General features: G+C 46.6%; 1 protein-coding gene across 2 annotated transcripts in view; it reads left to right on the top strand.

Annotated features, from left to right (window-relative positions):
* Positions 1-2,903: 2,903 nt before the first annotated feature.
* The window catches only part of LOC131204636 (carcinoembryonic antigen-related cell adhesion molecule 1-like), a 61,748-nt gene continuing 44,432 nt past the window's right edge, over positions 2,904-20,219 (top strand). For both annotated transcript variants that reach the window (XM_058196096.1, XM_058196097.1), the window contains exons 1-2: positions 2,904-3,044; positions 7,529-7,915. In XM_058196096.1, the coding sequence (XP_058052079.1) occupies positions 2,954-3,044; positions 7,529-7,915 (478 nt within the window). In that variant the 5' untranslated portion in view covers positions 2,904-2,953. The remainder of the gene's footprint in view (positions 3,045-7,528; positions 7,916-20,219) is intronic.

The raw sequence follows: 20,219 nt of genomic DNA, 5'->3' as shown, positions 1-20,219 counted from the left end.
ATGTCCCATTCTCTCCATTTTTATAAGTTATGTCTGCAAGCTGTGGCCAAAAAAATTAAAATGGAATCCCCGAAGTTTTTTTTAGCTAAGTCGCAGCTGGAGCTGTTCGGCTGTGACTTTTTTTTTTTTTAATTCAAAAAGTTTTACAGAAAATTTTTTTCCCCTTCCCCCCCCTCCCACTTCCCTTCACAACCCTCCTCCCCCCCCCACTTCCCGGAACGAGCACAAGGTATAGTTAAAAATAAAACAAACATATGCTAAAAAAATTCCATCCCAACTTAATTATACCCCTACAATCATCAATTCCTAACTTCCCCCGAAAACAATCAAAAATAATACATCATAATCATTCAAAAACAGTCTGATAACTCTTAGTCTGATATCTACGTTGAATATAGTCAATTCTTTCATTTTTTCCATTCCTTTAAGTATCTTTCTTGCGTATTGTCTTTCAAAAAGGCTGATATCTTCGCCATCTCAGCCAAATTGGCAACTTTCAATATCCATTCTTCTATTGTAGGTACTTCTTTTTTCTTCCAGTATTGTCCTATTAGTAATCTTGCTGCTGTTATTAGATTTAAAATCAATTTAGTCTCAATTACTGTACAGTCCGTAATAATTCCCAACAGAAAAAATTGCGGCAGGAACTTTTATCTTCTTTTTCAAAACATTTTGTAAAATCCACTAAATTTTTATCCAAAAGGCCTTTATATCCTTACAAGTCCACCAAATGTGAAAATATGTAGCGCCATCACAATTACATCTTCAACAGCTGCGACTTTTTTTTGACCGCATCCTGCGGGGTTCCCCTGTCGTCCTCCCCCCACGGTCTCTCTTCCTGGCTTATAACAGTGTAACTGTAACAGAAAAAGAGTTGGAAGGTACCTTGGAGGTCATCTAATCCAACCCCTCTGCTCCCGCAGGAGCCCTATAGTAGGGATTCGAACCGTCAAACCTGCCAACCTTTCTGAAAGATCGACAAGCTCAGCGTCGTAGCCACTGAGTCAATTCCCTGATGGTTTTGCGCCATAAAGCGAGGCTTTCCTCTCCCGCTGGGAATCAACCAGGCGCAAGTTTTGGAACTGAACGCGACTTTCCGCATTTAAAAAAAGGACGAAACGCGGAGTTTCCGCGCAGCTGGTGCGAAAGATTGCGGGAGGGTGGGAGGGGAGAGCGGTTCCCTCGAGGTTTCTCTAGCTCCGGGTCCTAGGCGGGGATCGTGCCTATAATCCGCGGCGGGCAAGGAGGGATGGGCGTTCGGCAGAAACCAGATGATACTTTCTCCAGCGGTTGGGTTACAGCGGTTGGCTTGGAAGGCGAAAGTCCGACGGGGGTCTTCCCTGCTTGGCACGGCCTCGTTCCTGGAAATCCCCATCCCATCCACCCCTCCCTCCCTCCCTGGAATCCCGAAGGCGGGCTGCGTCATCCTAAACCAGATCCCCCTTAAAGTCGGCTCGCCTTTAATGTCAAGTTTTAACTCAGCCCGGTCTTAAGCAAACCACGAATGGCGGCTTGCGGGTAGACACGCGGGGGGGGGGAGGACTGGATGGCGAGGGTGGGGGGAATTGCTCAAGGGGCTGGCCAGGCTTAAAGTTGCCAAGGTTGGTGACCAACTGATTTAAAGTCCTACAATGGCCCCCTCCTGTGGTCACAGGACTGCATTTTCAGTGCTGCACGACTAGGCTTCAAGTGGGCAAGGTGAGAGACCCCTGGTTTAAACGATCAAAGTCAAAAAGTTGAGGTTTGCTGTCCATGCCTTATTCTACCGCACCAAAGTAACTCGGAATTCCTCTTTTTCCCCCTCCTTCTTTTCCTCCCTTTTCTTTCCCTCGCTTTTCCTTTCCCCTTTCCCCTTCCCTGTTTTCCCCTGCTAGTTTTCCTTTAGTATTTTCTTTGTATGCCGTATTGTAAAGTAATTTTAAAAAACTATTTTTTTAAAAAAAAAGTCTTAGGGAGGGGGGCAATTAATTGGCGACGTTGCCACCCTGCGTTCCGCCCGCCCCCCCAGCTCACATTCAGACCGGGGTGGGTGGGGGGCTCGTCCCCCGTTGCACGCAAAAAGCCCTCGAGCGGAGGGATCCCCCACGAGCCCCGCGTTACCTTCCCCAAAATCGGTCTTAGCGCAAGGCAGGGGGGAGAGAAGACCCCATATCTAACTATCTATGGATGGATGGATGGATGGATGGATGGATGGATGGATGGATGGATGGATGGATGGATGGATGGATGGATAGATAGATAGGCAGAGATAGACGATAGATAGATAGACAGACAGACAGACAGACAGACAGACAGACAGACAGACAGACAGAGATGGATGGATGGATGGATGGATGGATGGATGGATGGATGGATGGATGGATAGATAGATAGATCGATGATAGACAGACTAGACAGATAGACATAGAGAGAAGACAGAGAGAAAGAAACAGAGAGACAGAGACAGAGACATAGATAGATAGGAATAGCATTTAGACTTATATGCCCGCATCCCGCGATCCAGCCCACCCGATCCGCGCACAGCCAGGGATCGCCCCAAGCCATCAAAACCCCGGATTTCTTGGCCAACCTTGCCTTTCCAACCATCGCTCAAGCTGGGACAGCCAGCGGGCGTCCCGAGGGGAAACTGAGGCTCACGTCCGCTTGCAACGGCGCTTCCCCTCGGCTCGCCCAGCCCTACGACTACCCACCCACCCTCTCCCCGCCAGCCCACCCGGAGGCGGGTTCTCGTCCTCCCCTCTCTCTGCCCGGGATCCTATCGGAGCTGCGTCCCCGTTACCGAGCTGGCAAAGCGGAGGGATCGGGCCCCATCGCTGTTGGCTCGGCCCAGAAGGCGGGGCGACCGAGCTGGGTGGGGTTGGGTGCCTCTCTCTCTCTCTCTCTCTCGGCCGGCGGTTGGGACGGCCGCAGAAACCACTAGGCGCTGCTGCCGGCGGGTGGTGGTGACCCCAGCATGGAGCGGTGGCAGGCAGAAGGTGGGCGCCGGCGCCCTGGGGACCCTCCCGGATGGAACTCGCGACCCTGGCGAGCGGTGTTCTTGGCAGGTAAAAAGGGGTGGGGGTTCCGTCGGCTCGACTTTTTGAAGTTGGAACTCCAGGTGTTTGTTTGTTTGTTTGTTTGTTTCCCACGGAAAGGTCCCCGGAGACCCTCGGGAATCCCCGAAAATCCTTCCTTGCCGTAGAAATTGTGGTTTGGTCCAGGTCAGCTTGGACTCTGATCAATTTTTCCCCAGCCCTTAACCCAGATTCCCCGATCGTGGCTGCCGATCGTGAGAGTTGGGGGGGTGGGGTGGAGGTGGGGAGGGGGGTCCCAAGCACATCTGCAAAGCAGCCGGCTTTCAAAAGGGAGAGGAGGAGGAGGGTCTTTGGTTCCCATCTGGCCCAGGCCTTCCCCAAAAGGTTTGCAGATTCCCTAAATTGCAAATTTAGAACAGGCGGGGTGGCTGTTCCTTTTTTTTCTTACCTGCTGCCTGGGCTGGGAGTGTGCTTGTTTCTTTATTCAATCCGTTTTGTCAAGGTTTGTGCAAGAACAACCACACACAAATAATAAAAATAAAATATAATAGCGTGAGCAGACTGGGAATTTAATTCAAAACCTCAGACTTAACTGGTGGCGACTCTGTTGCCCATCCTGTACTATGTGCTTGTGGGGGTGAACAACCAACTTTATAATCCAGGGGTCTCCAACCTTGGCAACTTTAAGCCTGGACAACTTCAACTCCCAGAATTCCCCAGCCTTTAAGTCCTCCAGGCTTAAAGTTGCCAAGGTTGGAGACCCTTGTTTTAATCATTTCCTGAACCCCACAAATTGTGGAGAGAAGCAGGGTGCCATATTACAGAGGGCATTTGGGCACCGCAGCAGACCTAACTCCTAGGCTCAGCTTCATAAAACACAGTTGCTAAATTCTCATAAACTGCCGTGCCTGAATATATAAATAAAAAGAAGGGCTTAAAGGCAACACCTGGTTCACCCAACCTGCTAAGATGTTGAACTAAGTGCCTACTAGATCCTGAAAGCTGCCAACATAGCGGGAATAGCTAAAAATCCACCAGAGAGAGGGAGAATTAGAACTCCGTGCCTCCCCATTGCTGGACAAGCTTTGCCTTGTCTATTTGAAGCCAGCCAGCACCACTTTTAGCCATTGTTCCTCGGAGCATTTAAAAAAAAAAAGTGTTAGCAAATCCAAAGTGTAGTTTTTTCTACTCCGTTAGACATCTGTTAATTGTGTGTGGCAGAAAAAAAAAGACGTCATGGTTTTGTTTTCATGCATCGGAAATGTTCTTCTAGCAAGGAAAATCCTGAATATTGTGATAGTGTTGTTGTTGTTGTTGTTTTAATTTCAAAAGGTTTATTGGTTTATCAAAATATAAAATGCAGGAACACGAAGAAAAATGAAAATAAAACAGTTCAATAAAGGAGGAAAGAGAGGAAGAGAGAAATGTGTAGGAAGAGGGGGGGAGAATAAAAAGGAATTGATTTCCGACTAATTTTTGTGCAGTAGAATAAAGTAATAACATGAAACCTCGATTTTTTACTCTTCTATAATAATAGAAGAGTACATAATATGTACAATACAAGCCAGTTCTATAACAACAAACGTAGAACATCCTGAACATTCAATATAGAATCTTGTCTGCAAATTCTAACCCCAGATTAAATTTAGAATTTAACACCAGTAGACCTACCGATTTCTCTTCTAGGAAAAACCCCTGTGTGAAAGTGAGACATTGGACTAGACAATAGTTTGACAATAGTTGTCAAAAGATGGATACAAAATAACCAGGTTACAGTCTCATTTCCCCTCTGCATCAGTTTCCAGAAATCTTAGACCTGAGAATGTTGATGAGTTGCAGGAATTAAATTCCACCGTATTTGGAAAGGACCGGGAGGAAGGAAGGTAGCTTTATTGTGAAAAAAAGAGGGGGGGGGGAATAAAATACACCGTAGATTTTAGATCCTTTAGCTCAACTATTGGGATACACATTTGATATGTCGTTTCTGGGAGCTTTATGCACTAGGTTGAGTTTTGCTACACAAGACGAAATAAATAAATAAGCTCCACTGTCTTTTTTTTTTTCTTTTTTCCTTTTAATTTTTTCCCCCTTATTTTTATATTTTATCATTTTCTAACAAATGCTTGGGGAAGATGAAGGTCTTCCTTTGCATCTTTAGGGTGTTCCTCGCCATGATTATTAGGGTTACAAATTTTGAATGAGAATAAATGGTTTTTTTTAATTTACATTTATATCCCGCCCTTCTCCGAAGACTCAGGGCGGCTTACAGTGTGTAAGGCAATAGTCTCATTCTATTTGTATATTTACAAAGTCAACTTATTGCCCCCCCAACAATCTGGGTCCTCATTTTCCCTACCTTATAAAGGATGGAAGGCTGAGTCAACCTTGGGCCTGGTGGGACTAGAACCTGCAGTAATTGCAGGCAGCTGTGTTTTAATAACAGGCTTCTTACAGCCTGAGCCACACCGCAGCCCTTTTAGGATTAGTTTGAGGAATTAGGCATGTGTTGATCAGCTGAGATTCTCTTGACGAGCCCCGAAGGAGCTTTTTCAAGAGGCGCAACTGGACTTTCTTTTTTTCCCCCCCGAAGACGTTTTGCTTCTCATCCCAGAAGCTTCTTCAGTTCTGAAGAAGAACTCTTCTCTTGGCTTTCAAAAGGGAGAAGAGGTCTTTGTTCTTGTTCTGACCTAACCTTAGTAGAAGCAAGAAACAAACTCCTTGTCACAAAAAAAAAAACCCCTCTTCATTTACCTCTTGTGAATTAATTGCATTCACCCACCAAAAAATCCAGGCAGGATTTAACCGCAGTAACAGACCTTATCAATTCCTTGCCATAATTGCAAGGCCTTGAGCTCCCAGCTGAAAGGCTGCAAATTAAGTTCTGGCAAGCAGTCTTCGTAGCACAAAACACAATGGGCAAAATCATCAGAAATACGAATGGTTGTCTCCTACGACAACTATTCCCTATTCCTTCTGTTTATTCCCCAGTCAGGGAGGGGCCATTGAGGGTCCACATGTGCTTTGCTTCCGAATCGACTCCTTGTCCACCTCTCCTAACTGCTCTGCGCATACGTGCATCTGGAACAGGCCCCAGCTGTTCTTCCTCCTCACTCCTATCAGCCTCCAAAGGCAGCTGCCTCTCCGGTGGCTGGGAAATATCGGACGGTCCTGGCTCTATTTCTGCGTCCGACGCAGAGCATCCATCGGAGCCTTCCCCAGACTTCAGAACTCAACCTCCTTATCGTCCGAGTTTGTCGCCAGCACCGCTGGCAGCTGGCAGACCACAACACTTCTTGGATGAGAAGCAAAACGTCTTCAAGGAAAAACAAAAGAACATCCAGGGAGCTCTTGAAAAAGCACTTTTGGGACAACCATGACCTGGATGACTGAGAATCTCCATCGACAGGGTATATAACTGTGGTGTGGCCAGAATGGGTAGTTTGCTTGAAATGAGCTTTTTCTCCTCCCCACCCCACCCCCGATCTACTTTCTAGCTTTCTATATATATATATATATATATATATATATATATATATATATATATATATATATATATATATATATATATATATATATATATATTTTCTGAGGTTTTCACGGGTGTTTGTATATAGGTCTTTGGTTGTTGGGTTTCTCCGTGTAAAATTGGAAGTGTCTTGGCGGCGTTTGAAGTCTCATTCGTCATCTTCAGGCTTCAACCGTGCTTCTGGGAGCAATGTGTGATCGCAGCTATTTCTTCCTTTTAACTGCTAGTGGGGTTTGAACTGATTGGGTGGGAGCTTGGCTGTGCTCTGATTGGCTGGGGTTTTCTGTGCTCTGATTGGCTGGGGTGTGTCCTGTGTTGGTGGGGGCTTGGTTGTGCTCAGTCTAATCTGTGCTGCAGATTTGAGCTGGTGAGCTGCACTGCTGCTGTTTGGCCGTGTTGGTGGTGGTGCACCCACTACGAAGATGTAGCACCCACCACGAACACGGCCAAACAGCAGCAGTGCAGCTCACCAGCTCAAATCCCCTGCAGCACAGACTAGACTGAGCACAACCAAGCCCCCACCAACACAGGACACACCCCAGCCAATCAGAGCACAGAAAACCCCAGCCAATCAGAGCACAGCCAAGCTCCCACCCAATCAGTTCAAACCCCACTAGCAGTTAAAAGGAAGAAACAGCTGCGATCACACATTGCTCCCAGAAGCACGAAGCTGAAGCCTGAAGATGACGAATGAGACTTCAAACGTCGCCAAGACACTTCCAATTTTACACGGGAGAAAACCCAACAACCAAAGACCCACATACAAACACCAAAACCTCAGAAAACAAATATATATATATATATATATATATATATATATATATATATATATATATATATATATATATATATATATCTCGAAAAGTTTTATTTTTACATTCATATCCAACAACTCATCCAATGTACAGTCATATACAATTAGTCGGGTTTACCCAGTCACCACCCCCTCCTTTTAACTCTCTTCCCTCTTCTACCTTCTACTTTCTAGCTTTCATCCTCAGTTCTTCCTTCCTGTTGGCTCAGGGCCCACCCCTGGCAGCTAAAACGGCCTTTTACAACATCACGATCTCCGCGGACCCACCAGCGGCATTAGAAGGGCGGGCTGTCAATCTGACGCTCAAGCACAATGCAACCAACTTTGCTTTCTGCAGCTGGTTCCGAGGGATCGATGTCAAAGAAAATTTGATCGTCACGCTCTACCTACCGCCACTCGTCGGAAACACGACTGGGCCTTCCCACACCGGGCGTGAAGTTGCAGGTTTTGGCTGCTCTCTATTCATTCATAACTTACATTTGAACGACTCTGGAACCTACGTGGTCACCATGAACGGACCTTCAGTGCACGGGAAAGGGGACGTAAGAATACAAGTCTTAGGTATGGTTTACTTCCTCTGCTGAACCTTGGAAGAACTGTCACCTGTCATTCCAAAATTCTGTTGGAATTCTTCTTCCAAATGACTTGAACACTCTCCTTCCTTACTCAGCATAACGTAAGTTGGAAGGGACCCTGGAGGTCTTCTAGTCCCAACTACTTGCTCAAGCAGGAGATCCTATACCATTTCAAACAAACGGTTGCTCAGTCTCTTCTTAAAAGCCTCCAATGATGGAGAACCCACAACTTCTGGAGGCAGGCTGTTCCACTGATTAATTGTTTATTTATTTTTATTTATTTATTTTTCGCATTTTTATACCGCTCTATCTCCCTAGGGACTCAGGGCGGTTTACAGCCAGAATAAAACATACATATAAATACAGGATAAAACAACAATTAAAAAACTTATTAAATAAGGCCGAATATTTAAAATAGAAATACAAATAATAAAACCCCATTAAAACCAAATTCAAAATTTAAAAATTCTAGTCCAGTCCTGCGCAAATAAATAGATGTGTCTTAAGCTCGCAGCGGAAGGTTCAAAGGTCAGGAAGTTGGCGAAGTCCTGGGGGAAGTTCGTTCCAGAGGGTGGGAGCCCCCACAGAAAAGGCCCTTCCCCTGGGTGTCGCCAGTCGGCACTGCCTGGCTGACGGCACTCTGAGGAGTCCCTCCCTGTGAGAGAATTGTTCTCACTGTCGGGAAATTTCTCCTTAGTTCTAGGTTGCCTTTCTTCTTGATTACCGTATTTTTCAGAGCATAAGACGCACCTTTCCCCTGCAAAAAAGAGGGTGAAAATCCGGGTGCATCTTATACTCCGAATGTAGCCTCACCCAGCCTCTGAAACGAAGCTTCAGAAAAAAAGCCTCTGAAACAGAGCTTCAAAAAAAAAAAGCCTCTGAAACGAAGCTTCAGAAAAAAAGCCTCTGAAACAAAGCTTCAGAAAAAAAGCCTCTGAAACAGAGGTTTCAGAGGCTGAAAAAGCAAGGCACAGAACTCACAACCAACGAACCTATTGCTAAAATTCACCTCTGGGAACAGCTGAGTGGGGGTATTCTGGGAGGCCGATCAACCCACCAATCTGCTTTTTTCTTATTTTCCTCCCCAAAAACTAAGGTGTGTCTTACAGTGAGCTGACTGCGCATGTGCCCACAGGAAGAGTTCTGTGTGCCACCTCTGGCACGTGTGCCATTGGTTCACCATCATGGGTATAGGATCTCCTGCTCAAGCAGAGAGTTGGATTAGATCAGGGGTCTCCAACCTTGGCAACTTTAAGCCTGGAGGCAAAGCCGGCTGAGGAATTCTGGGAGTTGAAGTCCTCCAGGCTTAAAGTTGCCAAGGTTGGAGACCCCTGGACTAGATGACCTCTAGATGACGGATGAGAAGTCCCCACCAACCGTGTTGTTATATGTTCTAACATGTTATGGTTTTGCTCAGAATGTGAACTCTGCTGTCGTGGCTTCAGCAGCCAAACGTGATAAAGTATGGCTTAGGGCCGTGATGGCGAACCTATAGCAAGCGTGCCATAGGTGGCACGCAGAGTGTTCTGTCCCCCCTCGCCTCCGTCTGAGCGATGGCTTAATTAGCCGGCACTATCAGCTCTGGCAGCAAACTAGCGAGTGTCTGCCAAGTGTCTCTGTTATCTCCCTCGACGCTGATGAGTCACCCAGGAACAAACAGTACTTCAGATCTTAGTTAAGCAGTTGATTTTGCCTGCTACGAAGAGGCACAGCAGCTCTTGCTGCCTTTATATCCTGTGGGGTGTGGCTCCATGACTCAGCACTTCCTAGGCCTGCCCCACCCCTGCTTCTGTTGTTCCCGCCTCTCCTGCCTATGAAACCTAGGGTCCAGCCAGGCCTGATTGCCATCATCTGGGTCTGGAGGCGTGGCTGGGGAGGGAAAGAGTCAGGGGATGGAGGCCTTGTTATCTCCTCCACCTAGCCTGCCTTTGCCTTCTGGAGCTGAGCCAGGGAAGCCAGTGCTCCCGAGGTAAGTCCTGACAGCCCTTCCCCCTCACTTTCCAAGTCACTTTCTGGCAGGGTGCCAGGCTCGGGGGGCGCAGACACAACACAGAGCCCTTTCTGCGGGCATGCCAGCCGTCGCCCCAGCCCAGCTCCACTGCACATGCGCACACACCTCCTGTCGGCCAGCTGGTCTTTGGGTCTCTGCCGCGCATGTACGGGGCGGGGCCTTCCCTGATCTCTGCAGGTTCCACCCTCCGCAGGTGCTTCTCCATGGCAGGAAGGCAGGAGAAGGCTAGGACACGATGGGGGGAGAAACTGTGGAGACTGCAAGCCCCCTCCCTCCCCCCCCCGCACCCCATTTTGGGCCTGAAAGCCGCCTGCACCGACCTGGAAGCCAAAACGGGGCCCCGGAGCACATGCGCAGGGGGGCGCTCACATTGCATTTTAGGGATTGTGGTACGCGCTTGTGCATTCACTTGTGTGTGCGTGCTTTGGGCGCTCGGCACCAAAAAGGTTAACCATCCCTGGCTTAGGACATTGTTTCTCAACCTTCGCAACCTGAAGAAGATGTGTGAACTTCAACTCCCAGAATTCCCAGTGCCGACCGGGGAATTCTGGGAGTTGAAATCCTTCACATTTTCAAGTTGCTAAAGTTGAGAAATGTTGGCTTAGGGCAGTGATGGCTAACCTTTTTGCCATCGTGTGCCAGGAGTGGGGGGTGGGAGAGCAAAAAATGGGCCTTCTGGGCCTACCGGAAGTTGGCAAACAGGGCTTTTCCGGCCTCTGGAGGGCCTCTGGGGGATGGGGAAGGCTGTTTTCACCCTCCCCAGGCTCCTAGAAAGGCTCTGGAGCCTGGGGAGAGAGAAAAACGGGCCTTCCCCACCACCACCCCAGCTTGTTTCCCTACTTCCAGTGGGCCCAGAAGGCCTGAAAATCAGCTGGCCGGTCCACGCATGCATGCCGGAGCTGAGCTCACGTGCCCACTGATATGGCTACATGTGCCGCCTGTGGCACGCGTGCCATAGGTTCGCCATCACGGACTTAGGGCATTATACAGCCACAATCAATCTGTACACGGAGAAAAGGAGATTTCAGTTTGGGAATCTGGTTGTAACTGCTGGCCTTTTCCTGGAGAAATGAAATGACTTTTCAGAAAAGTGAAATGTGTTGTCACCTCCCTATTAGATCGGCCCAAAACTGCCTGTGATGGGCTTTAAGTCTGTGTGGTGGTGAATTGGGCAGCCAAGAGACTGAGGCCTCTGGTGCTGTTTTTAAACCTCTTCGGTTGATTTGAATACTTTAAATCCAGCTGAGCAATGAGAGGAGAGTGACTCTTGAATTGTGAGGAAAAAAATGAAACATAACTCACATGATGGATGAGTGAAAATTCGGTTCTGCTTGCCTACGCAGAATATAGGATAACAGACTTGGAAGAGACCTTGGAGGTCTTCGTGACTCAGCTTTCCGCCCTTCCGAGGTCGGTCAAATGAGGACGCAGATTGTCGGGGGCAACAGGCCGACACTGTAAACCGCTTAGAGCTGGCTGGGAAGGCCCGGATGGGAAGCAGTATATAAGTCTTAAGTGCTATTGCTAACTCTGTGTTGTGGTCCGCCAGCAGCCTGCGGAGCTGGCAACGGAGTCGGATAGCAATGAGGCTGAGGAAGAGCGTGGGCCAGTCCTGGAGGCTGGGGAAGGCCCGGATGAGGGTTCTGCGTCGGAGGCAGAGGTGGGGCCAGGGCTTCGGGGAGTGAGGTGTGGACTCCAGAGGCAGACAGTAGTGAGGCAGAGGAACAGGAGGAGCCTGTTCCTAATGCACACATGAGAAGAGCTGCCGGAAGGCAAGAGCAGCTCAAGCAAAGAGGACGACTCAGGAGTACAGCCAAAAGATGATTGGCCCCTCCCATAAGGCTTAAAACAGACCAGCAACGGCGTTTGGGCTTTGCCGGAAAACAATGTTGGTAGCTTCGTCTTCTTGCATTTGTTTTGTATCTGTGTCTTCTGAACGTTTGCCAAGAAAGGCCTTTGGCAGTTTGTCTAATTGGACCAAGGTTTGCGATAGGACTTTGAGGAATTTGTGTTGGGAGGAATTTGCTTTAATTTAGTTGAACGACGCTGGGAATGAAGTAATTCTCAGCTGTTCGAATAAAGTTTGTTTGTTTTTTCACTGACTGAGTTTCCTACTACCTACTTGGGCCTGGGTCACAACACTCTGTTAGAAGTTATCTCAAGCCACTTCACAACATGAAATTAGTGGCATGCACCCCATCTCAATTTTGCACACATGGATGTGACTTCCATCCGGACATCTCTTGGTGATACAAATCCTGGCTGGAGACACATCTTCTACCAGTTCAACTGCAGAGTTGTGGTCCAATTGACCATACCCAAATAGCGTGTGAGTTATATTTTGAGATGTTGAAACTTTAGAAAGAGTGCAGAGAAGAGCAACAAAAATGATTAGGGGACAGGAGACTGAAACATATAAAGAACGGTTGCTCGAATTGGATATGTCTAGTTTAATGAAAAGAAGGACTAGGGATGACACGATAACGGTCTTCCAATATTTGAGGGGCTGCCACAAAAAAAGAGGGTGATCAACCTATTCTCCAAAGCACCTGAGGGCAGGACAAGAAGCAATGGATGGAAATTAATCAAGGAGAGAAGCAATCTAGAACTAAGAAATTTCCTGACAGTTAGAACAATTAATCAGTGGAACTGCTTGCCTCCAGAAGTTGTGGGTGCTCCAAAACTGGAGGTTTTTAAAAAGAGATTGGACAACTGTCTGAAATGCTTTAGGGTCTCCAGCCTGAGCAGGGGGTTGGACTAGAAGACCTCCAAGGTCCCATCCAACTCTGTTATTCTGTTATATTTCCTGGATCCAGAAAAGCCTCTAGCACTGAATGTTCACTAAAAAATAACATACAAGATCCAACCATCGACATAGTATTAAAACCAAGGTAGGCTTGGGGAAATTGGAGTTCTTGCTTGGTTATTCAATACTTGATTTCCCGCAGTTATACACGTGTGGGCGTCCACTGGAAAGTGTTGTGTTGGATGTGATTTAAGTGGGATACTAGAATTCTTTTCCAATCGGGTTTCATTTCTTCAGGCAAGGTGTTAATTTATGTTGCTGTTGTTAAATGCATGTGTGAAAGGACTCACCACCCCTCCAGATTGCCTGCTGCTGAGCAGATTCTATGGAGATAGTTTGATTGGACCCGTTAAATCATACTGGTGAACTACTGGTTGCTTCTCAGTTTTGTATTAAATGCTACCTTTGTTGCTCTGAGTTTTTTCTGAATCCACAAAATGATCCTTAAAACACTAGACTTTGGAAAAGGCCCTTTGGGGTATTGAATCCAGCTTCCTGATCAATACAGAAAGCCAAATTCAGATATCCTTAACAAATGGCTGTCTTGTTTCAGCGTTTTCCAATTGCGGCAACCTTTAAGATGTAGGGACTCTAGAATTCCCTAGCCAGCATGCTTAGACTCCCACAATCCCCTGGCCAGTATGCTGGGATTTCAACTCCCACAATTCCCTAGTCAGTATGCTTAGACTTCAACTCTCACAATTCCTTGGTCACCATGCTTGGATTTCAACTCCCAGAATTGTCCTGCCAACAGCTGGGACTTCAACTCCCAGAATTCCCTAGCTACCATGGCCATTGTGCATTGGCATTCTAGGAGCTGAAGTCCACATTGGTCTGGTCTTTGATGGAGCACCTGAAGTCGCCAGGATGTAAAAAAGATGTTGAGACTCTAGAACGAGTGCAGAGAAGAGTGACAAAGATGATTAGGGGACTGGAGGCTAAAACATATGAAGAACGGTTACAGGAACTGGGTATGTCTAGTTTAATGAAAAGAAGGACTAGGGGAGACAGGATAGCAGTGTTCCAATATCTCAGAAGTTGCCCCAAAGAAGAGGGAGTCAAACTATTCTCCAAAGCACCTGAGGGTAGAACAAGAAGCAATGGGTGGAAACTAATCAAGGAGAGAAGCAACTTAGAACTGAGGAGAACTTTCCTGACAGTTAGAAATAAGTGGAACAACTTGCCACCAGAAGTTGTGAATGCTCCAACACTGGAAATTTGGATAACCATTTGTCTGAAATGGTGTAGGGTTTCCTGCCTGGGCAGGGGGTTGGACTAGAAGACCTCCAAGGTGTCTTTCAACTCTATTGTTGTTGTGATGATGATAATGTTGTTGTTGTCTGGGGAGCTCCCCACTCTTGTAACTAGATCTGCTACCCCACTGTTTTGCTTGTTAGGATGTTTTGCAGCATTTATGAGGTTGAGATCCCATGATGATATTTGACTTCCAGTTTTAACAAGAGAAAAATAAATTTTTAAAGGAAACAAAGGAAGACAAAGGTTAGGTGTTTGCCTCACCAAATGTTCTGCCGGTTTGAGGGAGGACAGACCCAAGCATCATTGCCGTTGGTAGTTTTGGATTTATGTATAAATGAGCTTGTTTGAATATTTCCGGATGGGTTGACAAAGACCAAGATCCCTGCTGTCTAACACTAGATTACGTTTCTTGAATTGTCCGCGTGCATTTGTGAAGTTGACATCATCATTCTCTTTTAAATGACCCCATAATCCCTTGCCGGGTAAGAGTCTGGGCAACTGAACGGAGCTAGCAGTGTTTGAATGGCCGGATGCCTTTCCTGTCACCAATGCGGAGTTCTGTTTCAGCAGATATATTCTCATTGTGCCCAGAGAGAGAAATATCTGCCTCTACTTAGGATCGAACTCGCAGCCTCCTGATTGTGAGGCGAGAGCTCCACCTCTAGGTTACCGCATCACTCACTGGTGAAGCTGAAATGCGAGTGGGTAATTCTTTTGAGTCTGAGATTTCTTTGGCCAAGCCTGGTGCCCTGGATTCCGTAAAGAACCCGAGTTTTTAAACTCTGAATGTCTCATCCATGAATCCTAACAAGAGCTAAAACTTTCGGAATTGCTCACATGCAATTTAAAGGAGTCTGGAGTAGTTCCTCTATCTTTGGAAAGTCTTCTTCCTCTTTCCATGTGGCACTGCTAAGCTCTCTTCCTTACTGTCTAGACCAGGGGTCTCCAACCTTGGCAACTTTAAGACTCGTGGACTTCAACTCCCAGAATTCCTCAGCCAGCTTTGGATAGCAAAGAGCAACAATGGAAGCATGGGTGTTCGTATTAGGTGCTCATAAGACTGAGGGGTGTGTGTGAGAGAGAGAGAGACAGAGAGACAGAGACAGACACACAGAGAGAAAGAGAGAGAGAGAGAGAGAGACGGAGAGAGATGGAGAGAATGAGAGATTTTATTTATTATATTAGATAGTAAAACAGACCTTCAGTTAATCACAAAGCTCCTTGGGTGGCATTGGTCCAATCTGTCTTAACCTAGTTGATCCTGCAAGCTTTTTCTGAAAGAAACAGGGTTTTCTCCTTTCAGGTCTCAAGAAAAAGTGAGGGAGCGATGCAAAAATACATAACTTTTATCGCCTGGCGCTTTGGACGAAGCAACCACCTCTTCAGCATATGCTCTTTTAAAACTTCCAGTATGCCGAGTCCTTTAGTTCCACGGGCCCCACTTGATGGAGTCCCCTCCTTTCTCTGCATTTTTTTGCTTCTGTCCTTCCTGAGGGGGAATCTTCAACTGTTGTTTGGGCTGCCAACCGCAGTGTAAATACGAGATTTGTTTGGTTAAACAACTGACGTCCTTGAACAGACTTAATTTCCCTGGCCGGGACGTTCTGTCTCTTTTGAGCCAAGGAAGAACGTTCGTAGGCTTTTGGCTTTTTCTTCCCACTGCCCCCAAGGTGTGATGACTTGAGACCCACAATTTCATTGTACTTTTTCAGTAGTTATTAAATATATGTGTGCGGTGGGATGCAACCGGTTTAACAACCGGTTCGGTGAGCGCGCGCTTCCGCGCAGCGTTCAAAATACAGCAATTTGAAGCTCAGCTGCTTAACCTTCTAAGGCAGCCGCCGGTGAGTAGAATAGCTGAGATGCGGAAATCAGCTGAGCCAGAAAGAAGGAAATTATTATTTTATTTATTTTATTTTATTTATTTATTTGATTTTTATACCGCCCTTCTCCCGAAGGACTCAGGGCGGTGTACAGGCAAAAATAAAACAAATTGTACAATGTACAATTTAAAATGCAATTAAAAAACTTATTTTAAAATTAGCCTGAGAAGTTAAAATATACAATAAACTAAAAACCCCATTTAAAATTAATTAATAAAAATTTAAAATTAATAAAATTCAATTCAAGCCAGCCCTGCGCGAATGAAAAGATGTGTCTTCAGTTCGCGACGGAATGTCCGAAGGTCAGGTATTTGGCGTAAACCCGGGGGAAGCTCGTTCCAGAGTGTGGGAGCCCCCACAGAGAAGGACCTTCCCCTGGGGGCCGCCAGCCGACATTGCTTGGCGGACGGCACCCTGAGAAGTCCCTCTCTGTGAGAGCGTACGGGTCGGTGGGAGGCATGTGGTAGCAGCAGGCGGTCCCGTAAGTACCCAGGCCCTAAGCCATAATAAACATAATAAAGGACAGCATAAGACAGGTGGGCGGGGCCAGCTGATTATTGGCGCGACTGGTTCGCCTGAACTGATCCGAACCAGCTGAATACCACCTCTGTATGCGTGTCCGTCTCGCTATCCAAAGAGACTCTTTTAATAGCAAAAGGTAGCTTCTTACTGTACATCAGCCTTTGCCGATCTGTCAGCCTCTGGGTGCGTTGAGTCAAGTCCCATAACGTTGTGACTCATCCTCCCTCCTCTCCTCAGCCGGGCCCCTCCTGTCTCCAACCAGGCCTTTTATCAGACTCCGAGTCTGATAATGAAGATGAACGGCCTGTCATGACTCCAGCCCCCGGCCCTGGCCCCATGCCCGGAGAGGATTCCAGGAGTGAAAGGAGAAGCCCAATAAACCTCATTCACATACAGCGTGTGTTCCTTTGGCTCAGCCTTCAGAGCAGGAAGCCAGCCAGGTGGTGGAATTACCCGGGCCTACTCCCTCTGACCCCTCCCTTTCCCAGACGCTGACAGCAGATCCAGCTGAAAACAATTCAGGGTGGGTGGAGCCTCGCTTCCAGAGATCTGAGAGGCGACGCCAGCAGAAGGAAGGGTGGGGCAGGCCTGGATAAATGCTGAGTCATGGAGCCACACCCCACAGCCTATATAAAGGACCTGCTTGTGGCATTCCAACCTTGAGTCAAACAAAGTCTTATCTAGTTTGCTGATATCGGACCCTATCGCCGAAGTCATAACTCGGACTCCTGCCTGCCCTGATAAACCTCGAAGGAACTTGGCAAGCTGCAGAGGCTTCGTTGCCAAGTTTGTTACGGACTTCCTTGACTCGTTCGTCGGAGTGGGAGTGGGACACGACACATAATCCAGCATTGCTTTTACAAAATTTTGTGCAGAGGTTCTGAAGGGTATTGTTGTTTCAAACTACTGCTGGTCTACGGTAACAAAAGAGCCAGTTTGGTCTAGTGGTGAAGGTGCTGGCCCAGAAACCAGGAGACAGTGAGTTCTAGTCCCGTTTCAAGCGTGAAAGCTGGCTGGGTGACTTTGGAAGAGTCACCAGGAGCCTGGGAATTCTAATCCCACCTTAGGCATGAAAACAGCTGGGTTATTTTGAGCCACTTGCCAGGAGACAGTGAGTTCTAGTCCCACCTGGGTGATTTGGGACAGTCACCAACCCTATCCCCACTTAATCGCACAGAGTTGTGGTTACAGGGAAAATAGGAGGAAGAAGGAGTATTAAGTATGTTTGCCATCTTGAATTATTTATCAAGGAAGGAAGGAAGGAAAGGGTGGATGGAAGGAAGGAGAGAGAGAAAAAAGAGAGAGAGAGAGAGGAAGGAGGGAAGGAAGGAAGGAAAGGAAGGAAAGGAAAAAAGAAGGAAAGAGAGAGAGAGAAAGGAAGGAGGAAGAAAGGAAAAGGAAGGAGAAAGAAGGAAAGAGAGAGAGAGAAGGGAAGGAAGGAAGGAAAAGGAAGGAGAGAGAAAGAAGGAAAGAGAGAGAGAGAAAGGAAGGAAGGAGGGAAGGAAGGAAGGAGAGAGAAAGAAGGAAAGAGAGAGAGAGACAGAGAAAGGAAAAAAATAGGAAGGAAGGAAGGAAGGAAGGAAGGAAGGAAGGAAGGAAGGAAGGAAGGAAGGAAGGAAGGAAGGAAGGAAGGAAGGAAAAGAACAGAAAGCATTTTAAGTGCCCGAAGAAGCATTAGTGAAATAATAAAATCAATATTGTTCCAATATTATCTCCAGGTCCTTGAGAAAATGCCTCTGCAACCTTTTTAAGCCTGTTTTTTTCAAGGCGAGTGATTGTATTCTATTGACCAAGAGAAGACACTCATGGTTGCGTGAGACGAGTTCTCATTATTCTGAATTCTGAGTCCGTTAACCAACACGTGGCAAAGGAGGATAGGAGAAACATCTTGTTTCCTGTTCACTCGACTCGTTTCCTTGATACTTGTAAGCCTGCCTTACTCTCTTTTTCCTTCTTCTGTTCTCGTGACAGATTCTGCAGAAACGTTTAGTCAGAGAGTGGGGTCAGCAATTTCGGGAAAACGAGGATCTCTCAATATGGTTTCGCACCCGGGTTGTAAGTGCGAAAGGGTTTCTCTTACGAAAGGGCCCGTAGAGATACACGCTACCTGTTGTTGTTTTTTTCCCTCCCTTTGCCAAGCCTTGCACATTCCTTCTCTTTCCTTGTTTTTCATTAACCAACAGCTATTTTTTTTCTTTTTTTAATGGGCTGGCACCAGGCCTAGATAAGACTGCTGGCATCAGGAACGCTGCCCCCCTACGCACCGGTAGGAGAGATTAAATTGGGCAGAAGGAACCGCACCGTTTGCTTGGGTTGACGTTGGCAAAGGGACAAAAATTGAGATAGATCCCAGGCTGTGCCTTGAAAACGAAGCAATCCAAGGACGCTCATCTATTATTTATTCAGAAATGGCCCTCCAGAAACCATTTATTCTCTTTTTCTTTTTAACTAAACAATAATTTTTTTCCCCTCTGTCTCGCCTGTTAGCCAGGCGCTTGAAAACAGCCTTTAATGTGGAATTGTCTGCAAATTTTTAAAGTCGCTTTTTATTTGGGGGGCCGAGGTTTCATAGCCAAGTTGCCCAGCAGTGTTTTGTCAACTAGGGCAAAAATTTAATCAGAAACCAAGAAGTTTATTGTCGCCACTGAAGTGCAGTTATCTGGCCACGGAATGATAATTTTTAATCATGAAACACGGAGCTTCGCAAAGTAAAGATTTCTGGTCACGATTAGAGCACATTTCGTATCCAAAGAATGAATTAATTTGCTCCATTTGCACGCCAGACCAAAACAGATCAGCAAACAGCTAGTCCTCTACTTATGACCACAATTGGGATCAGCATTTCCGTTGCTAAGCAGAGTGGCTGTTGAGTGCGTCATGCTTCATTTTACAACCTTGGGTTTTTTGTTTTGTTTTTTTGCAACAATTGTTAAGCCGCTAAGTGAATCCAGTTTCCCTCGTTGATTCAGCTGGGAAGGTTGCAAATTGTGACCTTGGGACTGTTGCAAATACATCTCAATTATCAATTGTCCAAATTTGGATCATTGTGACCAGTGGTGGCTTTCAATTTTTTTTACTACCGGTTCTGTGGGCGTGGTTTAGTGGGCGTGGCATGGCTTGGTGGGCGTGGCAGGGGAAGGATACTGCAAAATCCCTATTTCCTCCCAATCAGCTTGGACCTGGGAGGCAGAGAATAGATGGGGGCGGAGCCAGTCAGAATTTTTTCTACCGGTTCTCCGAACTACTCAAAGTTTCTCCCGAACTGGTCAAAACCTGCTGAAACCCACCTCTGATTGTGACCAGTGGAGCAAGCGCAAGGACTAGCTGTAAGTCTCTTTTTTCCCCCGCACCGTTGTAACTTTGAACGTTGCTTAGACATATGGCCGTAAGACAAGGACCGCCTGTATGTTATGTTTGTGATGATGAGCACTTTCTCAATTGTCTTGGAAGGAAGGAATAAAGAAATAATAAATATCGCCCTGGTTGGATATATCAAGATTGAGTAGACAAGTTTAATGTGTGCTAAGAATTGTCTGATGTTTTTTTTCTTCCACCATAAAAAGATAAGTTTTCTTTCACTAGTCAGGCTAAATTCCTGGGGATTTGGTGGATACATCCGTGTCGTTTTCTTGGCCACCGAACAGAAAAATAATTTTTGCCACTGCCGACTTACAAAACGTTTTTCAACTTTCAGTCTGCTCTGTCGCTTTCCGTCCAACTCTACAGGTTGTCTGAAATGGTATAGGGGCACGGGTGTCAACCTCGATTTCATTGAGAAAGGGGTGAAATGTAAAATTTGTTACTACCGGTT

Source organism: Ahaetulla prasina, chromosome 10 (genome assembly GCF_028640845.1).
Source record: "Ahaetulla prasina isolate Xishuangbanna chromosome 10, ASM2864084v1, whole genome shotgun sequence".
NCBI classification, from domain to species: Eukaryota; Metazoa; Chordata; class Lepidosauria; order Squamata; family Colubridae; genus Ahaetulla; species Ahaetulla prasina.
Note: the sequence above shows the minus strand (reverse complement) of the source record. Positions and strands in the feature narration are given on the sequence as shown.